The sequence below is a fragment of the Limulus polyphemus genome, unplaced genomic scaffold (assembly GCF_000517525.1).
Source record: "Limulus polyphemus unplaced genomic scaffold, Limulus_polyphemus-2.1.2 Scaffold134, whole genome shotgun sequence".
Taxonomy (NCBI): Eukaryota; Metazoa; Arthropoda; class Merostomata; order Xiphosura; family Limulidae; genus Limulus; species Limulus polyphemus.
In genome coordinates this window covers 676,266-688,342 of record NW_013665744.1, presented here as the reverse complement: position 1 = coordinate 688,342, position 12,077 = coordinate 676,266, and the positions used below count along the sequence as shown (strand labels likewise).

Genomic DNA, 12,077 nt, shown 5'->3' with positions numbered 1-12,077 from the left:
TGGAAAGCAATAAAGGACATTTGAAACAATAATTCTTAATCATATATTGATAAACATATAATAACATAAAAACAAGGTGTACTGTTTTGTTTAAAGCAAATACAAAATACTAGTGCAGGGTATTTCTTATTTGCTCTTTTGTTGTCTTTTCTGTAATGATAAATTGTAATAACAATAAATTGACCATTTAGTTGCAATTATACAATGTTTGTGGCTCGTGTACACGTGTCATGTTTGCATAATTATTTCCCAAGTTGTATAGACTTTTTTAAGCATGGTTTTCTTATTTAATATATCAAAAATATTTTAGAACGATGCACGTGCATTTGAATTACACAATAAATCCATTTTTCTTGGACTGAATGATCTAGGAAGTAGCTATCTTGTAATTGACCTCATTTTGGATTTTACTTTGATAATTAGATCCAATACACATCATTGTATGTACACCATAGCCGTGCAGATTATACGAATATAATTTCCATACATGATTTTAGATTTTGAATATTTAGTGTTTTAATTAATGAAAACGTGAATGTCTTAGTTCCATGTATCAGAATCTCTAAACATTCACGATTAGGGGAAGGTAAATCATATAAGATTCTTGATTTTAACTGATCTGATTCAAGAAATGGAAAGTTGTTTGTTGAATTTCGCGAAAAGCTATTTATGGCTTAATTATGCTAGCTGTCCCTAATTTTGAAGTGGTAGATTAGAGTGAAGGCAGTTAATCAACACCACTTACCAAAAACTGTTTGATTACTCTTTTAATAGCGAATAGTGGGATTGACCGCCCCAATATAACACCTCAACTGTTGAAAGAGCGAGCAAGTTCGGAAATGGGTTTAGATTCCACAACCCGTAGATTGCGAGTCAAGCGACTTAACCACCACACCATGCCAGATTCCATAAAGGGACGGAACAAAGCTGTTAGAAGAACTTGGGTGTTATTTCAAGTTACACAAACGAAATGGGTTGTTTTATAATGTCGCTTTGTAATATCAACCTCAGATGTTTTTGCCATGTTTCAATTTTGAGTGTTGTCTCTTCTAATTAATTAAATTATAAATTCAAAGTTGTCGTTAGTCATACATTGCCTGGAGGTGGCTCGCTCCTTTAGGCTGAGAAGTCGCAGTTTTAATTGCTTAAAAACCACTTCCACTGTAAAGCTGATCACATTGTTAAATTTAATCACTCAGCGTGATCCTCATCTTCTGAAAATAAAAAAACACACTAAAATATCTTTCTTATGCGTTGGCGTGGTTAAAGAATATCTTCAACTAATAGGAGATTTCACATGGACAACTTAAATGGATTTATATTCGCTACATTACAATGACAGTCTGATTGTGGTAGGTTGAAACTTGTTGATATTATTTAAACACTTAGAGATTTTAGTATATTGTTTTTAAACAATTTTGCACTGCTTTTCTGCTAACGTAATAAGGTTTGTGATTGGAGTTTCGTACAGAATTTAGAAACATTTTGGTTAATATTTGAATCTCATCTTTCTCTTATCCATTAGCTTCTTTTTAAACGACATTTTCTTTATATGGTCTCAAATTTGACCTATTCGACAGATAATACACGATTTTATGGACATATACGTTTGAGAAATCGATAAGAGAATTGGTTTCTAAAGGATACGTTTTTATTGTTCATTCTTGCTTCTGATCTTTTTTCAATTTCTTTCTCACATGATCAGAAAACAATTCCAGAACCATTTTCATGAGACTAGCTGCTAATGTAGCTTAGACATTCCTCTCTTATGTACAACCGCCTCTTTAAAAAGGGTTAGTTGTTCTTAGCGGTAATTGACGTTTGGAAACGATTTCTTTAAAAAATAAAGCCAACGTTTCTTCTTTGGTGTAACTTTAGTATTTTTAGCAAACTCTGGTTTTGTTGCTCAAGCTTTTTTACTTCCACAACATTAACTTCAAAGCTGACCAAAATGTCAAGTGGACACATAATCGAGAATTATCACACCCTATTAACTTGGAACTCATTATTACTGCCTTGTTTAACTTAGGGATATATTTTATAAGCAAGAATTAGCTACTGCATGAAACAATTGTACTGAGAACCGCCATTCGATATTCGGATTATCTGACTCGGTACGTATATTAGCATAAAAAAAAAAAGAGTTCACATAATGTAAATGTTTTCAATCAAATATAAGCTCTTAATAGCTCCTCACTTGGTGGGAGAGTAGGCTTAACTGCTAAGCTTAGTTGCCACCTGATTATGAATTTTTGAAATAGATTGGAAACATGAGGTTGAATAAATACATTTTTAGGCATGCTAACCTCTATTAAATTTGGGGATTTTGTTGAAATTTATCCACGAACCATAAAGTCCATAAAGAAGCCTGTTTTGTTTAAATTTTTCAAAAATACGCCGTTCTTTGACATACTATAAAAAAGCTGGCACATTTCTTATATTCAATGAATTTAATGTCAGTTGACGAACAAATATGTTTTCGTGTATAATCACATAAGCAGAAAATAATGTCTTACTGGTTATTGAAGTGACAGTTTTTTTATATATGCTGAATCATAACTGTTGTCTGAAAATAATAGTTAAATAGAAAGTACTGTTTATATTATCCGTACAGATATCCTAGGACTTAACACCTGGGTATATAGATAAAAGTGAATATTCAACTCCTTGTTAAATGTTCCGATTTCATGAATATAACTAAATAATACAGAATTTCCTGACGATATGAAGCAAGTAAAAAAAATGAGTGTTTGATAATTGATAAACAGGTTATTTTGTTTTGATTATTTCAGATATTCGCGCACTGTAACATACGGGCTATATTTGCTCGCCGTCTCTAATTTTGAACTGACAGACTAGAGGAAAGCCAGCACCCACCACCACTAAATCTAGGACTATTGTAATCAAGTAGTGGTATTTGACTGCCGCTGTTATAAAGGATTTCATACATAACAGAGAAGTTTTAATAACCTATTTACAACATCAGTCTATCGAAATAAAACTTTTACCTGTCTATACACCCGCTTCGACAGTTTTGTATCTGATTCATTCATACTTAATCTTGTAATTACCTCTCTAACAGACCCTACAACATTTGTTTAAACTATACCTTGATTAACTCTGAAACTGAATGTTTACAAAATCGTTATTTTCATATGAAAACAGTTTAGTTGTTCGAAAACAACTTCAGAATGGTATAAGATAATTTTACCCACAACTTAACAAAAAGTATAATTTTGACATTATTCATAAAGTCGTTATACTCTGTACTGGAATGTCAATATTCTCTCGTCTTTTTTTAGTGTATTCCAGCACGTGTTTTTTTATATATTTATAGTTGACAACTTGAACACATAAAGTAATGCTTGTTGGAATAGAATGTCCGTTTTCACATTGAATTTTATAGCAACGGTTAGTGGACCAAAACCAAAATAAGCACAACTTTCAAGATATTGACATTGTAAGTTATAACTGTATGTATCATTTTTATTTTATTTTATATTCATAAAGTAAACACATAAAGTAATGCTTGTTGGAATAGAATGTCCGTTTTCACATTGAATTTATAGCAACGGTTAGTGGACCAAAACCTTTTTATGTGTATTAGTACCAAAGTAAGCACAACTTTCAAGATATTGACATTGTAAGTTATAACTGTGTGCATCATTTTTATTTTCTTTTACATTCATATCTGAGTTTAAACGATATGTGTGTGTTCTATCGAAGTATACATTTGTTATGTTTCAATCTTATTCTTACAGTTGCGTTGATTTCTATCACTAGTCAGATACACTGTAAACAAGCTTTCTGCGTTGATTTCTATCACTAGTCAGATACACTGTAAACAAGCTTTCTGCGTTGATTTCTATCACTAGTCAGATACACTGTAAACAAGCTTTCTGCGGCTGGAAATCATATCCCAAGCAGTGAAAGGTTTGACATTTCTGTATCATGGCTTTCTTTAGGAAATCTCCTGTCGATGTTACATGACATTTATTTCCCGTCTTGTTTGCTTTCCACAGTATTGTTTTGCCATAACGTACCGCAAGGAAGGAGCCAGGCAATATGAGCTGAAAGCTGAGACGGAGTCGGAGTGTAACGCCTGGATACGTGCCATTGAAGGAGCAAGGTAAGTGAAGTGAAAAAATTTTTTACATTTTTTTATCTTTCGCCTTTGTTTCGTTTCATAATGTCAAATGTTATCATTCACATGCAAACTAAGGCACTTGTCAATGGTTTACTCTCTAACAAAAGTTATTCTGGAAAATATAAGAACGCTATACAGTTATATATAGTTATACAAACACACATACTGATAGAAAGATATAGACTGAAATATACTGGTAAGTTGCCGAAACTGGCACAAATATATGAGGAAGTTCCATAAATACCATCAAAAGGATTGCTGATATTTATTTACAAGTATCGCTCAAATGTCACTCTGTTTCTATATGTTTACTAGTTATTATTTTCTACGCTGTAATAACGGTTTCTCGCTGTTTTACTTTTTCTACCATAGAGGAACAAATTCCAGTTTAATTCCAGTACTCAGAAGATATGTTACAAAAGTGTTTAGGTGTTTGAGGCCGAAGCTGGCAAAGATGATTCCTTGAGGCAGCTCATATAGTAATACTATTACATCAAAATAGGTGAAACATGATTTACCATGAGGCAGCTCGTATAATATTAACATTACAACAGGATAGACAAAGCATGATTCCTTGAGGCAGTTCATATAATATTATTATTACATCAGGATAGGCGAAGCATGATTTCTTGAGGCATCTCATATAATATTAATATTACATCAGGATAGACCAAGCATGATTTCTTGAGGCATCTCATATAATATTAATATTACATCAGGATAGACCAAGCATGATTTCTTGAGGCATCTCATATAATATTAATATTACATCAGGATAGACCAAGCATGATTTCTTGAGGCAAATAATTGTCATTTATGAAAACTGATGGATGGCGTGATATTTTTGTCATGTGCACACATGGTGCTTGTAGTTTTCTGAAGCCCATTTGGTGTCAGAGTAACAATGTAAGAATTGAATAACAAATAAGAGCGAAACGTTTTATCGTTTCTGAGTGTTAAAAAAAAGGACGCATAAGAGAAACTACACTAGAAAAACAAGCGAAGAGACGATTAAATTTTGGAACAAAATGGAAAAAGAAACCAAGAAATTCGGGGGTTGAAAGAAGAAAAAAAACTTAAATTTAAATACTTAAACTGTGAGTAAAAGTTCAGTAGCGCTCTCCAGATTGTTTATTCTCGGCTTCTTTTGAAGAGTCGGTAAAGCCGAAAACGAGGCTTTATTAGGGATGAAAGAGACGCTTCTGATTCTTCAAAAGAAGCCGAGATCAAGCAATCATAAAAGCGTTGCTGAAGTTTTACTCACAATTTAGGTGTTTGAATTTTATTTAAACTTATATATATTCTATTGTGCAATAAAGAAAAACATATTTTTAAAAAAATAAAATAAGATCAACATCTAAGTTTCTGATTATAACATGGATCATTTTTAGATCCAAATTCATTACATACCGCGATATAATCGAACTTTAAAAGAATACTTCTCCAGATCTCATGCTGTAATTGGAATTATTTCGCTCATCATCGACCATATTTGTTCAGATTATTTTTACAGTTTTATTTTTACAAGCTTCAGCGATGGATTTCCAAGTCCTTAGACAACACATCTTGACTGAGTTTTCAGAGACAATCCACTGAATGTAAGCATCGGCCCCAGAGACCACGTTTTCAGCAGACAAAATGCACTAGAGTTCATTGGTGTTGCATTGAGGAAGTTGACAGGTGATTGGTCAAGTGGGGTTGCTGTGATATCACTTTTACGGTTATCTTTCTTGTGAAGACAGCCATTGGTTTCAAAGTATGGCTATCTGCTTGCTTTTGATTCTTCATCAACTTAAAATTTTTGTTTATTATATATATATATATATGCCCCCTCCAGAGGCACAGCGGTATGTCTGCGGACTTACAACGCTAGAATTCGGGTTTCGATACCCGTGGTGGGCAGAGCACAGATAACCCATTGTGTAATTTGTGCTTAATTACAAACAAATATGTACATATATATATATATCGCAATTACTTTTTTTTGGATCACAGGGTTCTCTTTCTTAACTACAGATTTCATTTTGTGGATGATGACGTTTTCAGAAATGACTTAGGATGTGTTTTCAGAGCTTATTCTTGTTTTAAATACTTTGTTAAGCGTGTTATTCCGCTTTAACAGAGAATACTGAAATCTTCCTTCTTTAAAATATAGTGTCATTTGAACCTACATCGATAAAAAATATCACGATATGAATATCCTCTCTCCAACGTTTCCTCCAGCCATAAAGCTTACCATGGTAAAAGTGAATGATCAGAATGTTCTCATCTGCTGGGCTAGGCTTGATCAGGTGGTTAGGGTGATCGACTCGCAATCTGTGGGTCACGGGTTCGAATCCCCGTTCCACCAAACATGCTCGCCTTTTCAGCCGTGGTCCAGCCATAAAGCTTACCATGGTAAAAGTGAATGATCGGAATGTTCTCATCTGCTGGGCTAGGCTTGATCAGGTGGTTAGGGCGATCGACTCGCAATCTGTGGGTCACGTGTTCGAATCCCCGTTCCACCAAACATGCTCGCCTTTTCAGCCGTGGGGGCATTATAAGTGACGGTCAATTCCACTATTCGTTGCTAAAAGAGTAGCCCAAGAGTTGGCGATGGGTGGGAATGACTAGCTGCCTTCCCTAGTTTTTCACTGCTAAATTAGAGACGGCTAGCGTAGATAGCCCTCGTGTAGCTTTGTTGAACTTCCAAACTAAACGCATCTGCGTTGACACGCCAGGGTACTGGCATATGCATTTCGCTATAATTAAATGCGATTAAACGCCTGTACATACAAGGTAGTGGATTTTCTAAAACAGCCCTGAAATATAATTACACATCAATCTTTTTTTAGTTACTAGTTGGTATAATGGGAAATTGATTTTCTATTTTTTTATAACATTAAACAAGAGGCAAATGTAATACCATTCAATTAATTTGAGATTATGACAGCTACAATTATGTTTTTAAACATAAGGTATTATAATGAACATGAAAAATAAAAAAATGCAACAAAATGGCGTCTTCCAGTTAGGGTATCTATTGAGTTCAAGTCGATATTTGAAATACAGTGATAATTGCATTGAAATTTTTATACTTGAGATATAAGTTTGCTGCTATATATATGCACATTGATGTTCTATTAATTTTTAGCACATTTTTTCTTAAAATCAAAGTGCTAGAAAATAGTCGGATTTGGCAAAAATTATTAACTTGATAAGGAAAAAATCACTACAGATATAACAAATATATTATTCTCTTAGAGCTTAGATCCTATAGATAAGTTGCATATCATTATCAGCACAAAACTAAAAGCAATGAAACTATGTTAATTAAGAAATCTATATGATGCAACTCTGGGACTAAAGCATTAGCCGAGGTTAACTCTTTATAAGAACCTGTTCATACTGGAGTTTTGTTGTTGTTGTTATTTCGTACTTTATACGGTCCGGTCCGGTTAGGTTAGAACAGTGTGGACGACGAAGTTCGATTGGCAAACAAACCAAACCTAACCTAACCAAACCGAATCCACTAGAAGGGTGTTTTCGGTCCGTATGTTAAAAACTGAATTTGTTTCGCTTGAAAAAGTTTAATGTGAACATTGGAAGATCTTGGTGAGTGCTTACAAAACATGGAAGTGAACCGTGAAAAACGAACCTAATGTGAATACTCCCTATTAATACTAGAAATAAACGACCTTATAACACCAAAATCTTGTTTTTATTTAATTAGACACTCAACGTTTCGCTTCACAGCTTCTTCACGAGGGTTCACTAAAACACAAACCAATACTGACAATACAAAGCTTAAAATGGTTTAAATAATAACTTCTATTCGAATCCATAACGTGCATTTGTACAGAGTGCGCTTGACATATTAAGTAGTAAATCTAGCTTTTTGTTGAAATAATTAACTGTTACCTGTAGTAAACAAACGTTTTATCAAGGTTACAGAGTGAAATAACAAAAAGATAGGATAAAAAATAATTAAAATTATAGGTGCCATCCTTTGTCCATATTCATCTGTAGTCGCAGTTGTTCGATGAGAAGAGCTTCTTTGAATTTTCTGTCAGTGTACTTGATGGCTTTGGAGAGGATTTGTGAGGAGAATGATGGTTTCAAATCAGGTGTTATTTGTCCATGATTAGTTAAAAAATGATTTGCAACTGCGCTTCTTTCATGTTGTTGTTTATAAAGAGAGTCAATATGTTCTGTCATCCTTCTGTATAGGGTTCTTCCGGTTTCTCCTATGTACGTATGATGGCAGATGTTACATATAAGCTGGTAAACAACATTGGAGACAAGACACTCATCTTTAGATTGTAAACACGTTTTTGTAAGACAGTTGGCTTTATTACATTGTAGGGTAGTGTACCGAGATTTTGAAAGTTGGCTTTTTATGGTTGGACCTGGCCGTGCTGTAACTTTAATTGGCAGTTGAGATTTCTTGACTATAGTTTTTATTTTCTTGTAGAAATTAAATAATGAATAGAATTTATTACAACAAATGAAAAAAAAACCAAAAACATACGCATGTGCATGTACGAAATTTCAACAATGTATCTCTATCTAAGAAAACATTATTACCGATTATTAGAAATCTATTAAAACAAGTCTGAAGAATAATGCACTAGCCAGTACGTAATGTAGATACAAACATGCAATATTTATGGTTCGTTAACTTATATAATCTGAAATCCTAAACACGCTGGGCATATTTCCCAATATATTGACGTGTTGATATTTAGCTGCTATAAGCGTCTATACAGCTTAACTTTAATTTTCTGAGATTACCATAAATCTGTGTGGTACAATTTTGTATAAAAAAGCTAATTTACATTGACATAAATCAACCCTTACGTAAATTAACTTGTAGGTTTCGTCTTTATTGGGATCTAGATACTTTTCGGGATCTGGGAGGGTGAGGCATAATATTCCACCTCCTGTACTGGTGTTAAATGGTGTACATCACACAAAAGAAGGTGTTGATATCACTTAAAGTTACTGTTATGATAATAATATCCTATCATGGCTTCGCTTTTTGGTTTTCGGCTTTATTCGGTAGGTGATAGGGAGCTTTGTTTGTTTTGTGTTTCGCGCAAAACTACTCCAGAACTATCTGTACCAGCCGTCCCCAATTTAGTAGTGATAAACTAGAAGGATTGCTTGTTTGTTTGTTTTGAATTTCGCGCAAAGCTACACGAGGACTATCTGTGCTAGCCGTTCCTAATTTAGCAGTGTAAGACTAGAGGGAAGGCAACTAGTTATCACCACCCACCGCCAACGCTTGGGCTACTCTTTTACCAACGAATAGTTAGATTGATTGTCTCATTATAACGCCCCAACGGCTGAAAGGGCGAGCGTGATTGGTGTGACTAGAAGGAAGGAGCTAGTGAACACCATCCATCGCCAAATCTTGGGCTTGTCTTTTACCAACGATGAAGGGGACCTACAGATTGCAAGTCGAGAGCCCTAATTGCCAGGCCATGTCAAACTGGTGGGGAGTTACATATTCCATTAATTTTCATTTCAATTTCGTAATAGGAAAAGCTCTTTCAGTAATAAGTTGAAATAGGATTTAACAGAATGTTTTCTGAGATTCAGATTTTAATGAATTATCTTTCATATTGATCGAAACAATAATAACTTTATCAATATTCATAAAATTTTAACTGACAGAAGATTAAGAAAATATGTCTGTGTTTTAGATTTCAAGGGACTTGACTCTTTTTTTTTGTTTTTGTTTGAGGGATTTTTAATGTGTAGCACACATTGTTATCCCACTTAAGCATATGCGTTGGTTTAGTTTGGCTGTTGTTAAAGTGCGAAACTACACAAGCTAAGTTTTCAATTCTGTCCAATAAATAGTATACAGTGTATTTTGAATTAGAACTAGAACGTTTTAACTAGAAAATTGTAGTATAAAATAAAACACCACAAAAAACCATTAAGTTATATGTAATTGATGGTCTTATACTTCAACTCAATGAATGCAAATTGTAATTTTATTACGGAACAGATGGAGTTTAGCTCACTGGGTAATAGGAGGGCAGGTATAGTACGCAACAATCTTACTTATCCTTCTAAAACTTTTTTTTGAAGTAACTAAGTTCTGTTAAAACACTAAAAATGCACTATCGTGCTCTGTATTTCGATTCACAATTACTAGATAACTTGAACTGACAAATTCGGTTTTTTTATATCTAAAACATCCTAACTGTGAACTAAATGCAGCAAACTTATAATTTAGGGTTTAATTCGGTTCATTTATTCTAGTTCAGTTCGTTTATAACTAGGTTCTTTGTTAGATAAATGATTACCTTGCAGTATTGAAACACAGAATTTACGCCATATTTTAATTACTCCTAATTGAAATAAAAAAGAAAAACAATGATATGATTCTTATTTAAAATAAATTTATTTATAAAAAGCATAAAATTCTTATCATCTATTTTCTTTACGTATGCCTTATATTCCTTAATATTTTTTGTCAGGTTTTATGTATGGGCCAGATTCTTCACAATAGGTGTCTGTGACTTTTGACGAATTATTTTTCCTACTCTGTTATTGCAACACAGTCTGTAATAATTTGACTTTAAAATCGCCACTATAGCTGTTGGTTACCACAATTGTAGCCGGAGCTTTAAATAGTTATCTTTTTTTCCTCAAAGTCCACACAGACTGGTTCAATAACTTTAGAACACAATTGACAAAACCAATTATTCTTCTCTGCTCTGTTATTAAAATACAATATGTGATAATTTTGCATTACAAATCGCTACTATACGCTATTTATGGCGAAACTCACAATCACGCAGTCTAGATCTGTTTGCATCAAACTACATTTTCGACAGGTATTTATACGTCGACAGAGGATTTAGGTTGGTGTCGCTCAGTATTTATTGTTTATATCTGTATCGATAACAATCTTGCATTATTTTAAATTTTGCATGGTACCTTAGAATGTAGCATATTTTCTCAGTTTTTTTATTTTAATTGAAATAGTGGACGCCTTGCGTAAGAAATGATAAATTACACCAGGAGAAGCTTAGAATTTGAATAGCTTCTTTGTCATAAACAATCTTTAATACCTATTCACGGTCCAATTAGTGTTAGTCTGAGAGTTAATGCACCATATATCTGAAAAAAAGTTGTCTCTATTTACTTCAAATCAGTTATATAAATGAACAATTTCTCAACGTTGTTTTCTCATATTGACGATTACATTTTTACTGCTGATGTTTTATGAGATAAAAGTAAATTGCTATTTGGTAAAAAGTAAAAGTTTTCATTAATGTAAATTGAATTTAGAAAAATATAAACGTGAAAGTTTTTGGATGTAAACGGTCCATACGAAGTCAAGAGTTCTCCTGTCTGCAGAAACCATACACGTAGTTTTCTTTCCTAAGAACTTCTCAAACCTCGTTTTAAAATCCGTGGGAAATGAATGTAATTTACTACTTTTGAATCTAATGACGTCAAACATTTTTTAGAGGAATTTATTCTTGTACGAAAAATGTTTTTAATGATAAGATTTTCTGGATGAAATGGTACGGAAAGACGTTTCTATTTCTCTCCACAATTCATATGATACACTAACTGATCTGTTGCAATAAATTGAAAGAATCTTAAACGCTAACTATGTAGTCCCCAGTAGGACAGTGGTATTATCTGCAGACTTCTACTACGAGAAAGCGGGCTTCGATACCCGTCGTGGGCAGAGCACAGATAGCCCTTCGTGTGACTTTGTGCTTAAAAAATAATGTAACTATGTTAATTATCATTACAAATCTAGCATATTTGTTTTATGCAAATAACTCTTCTTTTATGAGGATTAAATGAGTTGTTACAGCTGGTTTGTTTGTTTGTTTGTTTTTGAATTTCGCGCAAAGCTACACGAGGGCTATCTGCGCTAGCCGTCCCTAATTTAGCAGTGTAAGACTAGAGGAAA

General features: G+C 33.5%; 1 protein-coding gene across 1 annotated transcript in view; it reads left to right on the top strand.

Annotated features, from left to right (window-relative positions):
* Window positions 1-12,077, top strand: part of LOC106473812 (ras-specific guanine nucleotide-releasing factor 2-like) — a 267,598-nt gene that overhangs the window by 100,912 nt on the left and 154,609 nt on the right. The window contains exon 2 of the mRNA XM_022379257.1: window positions 4,023-4,129. Within this exon, the coding sequence (XP_022234965.1) occupies window positions 4,023-4,129 (107 nt within the window). The remainder of the gene's footprint in view (window positions 1-4,022; window positions 4,130-12,077) is intronic.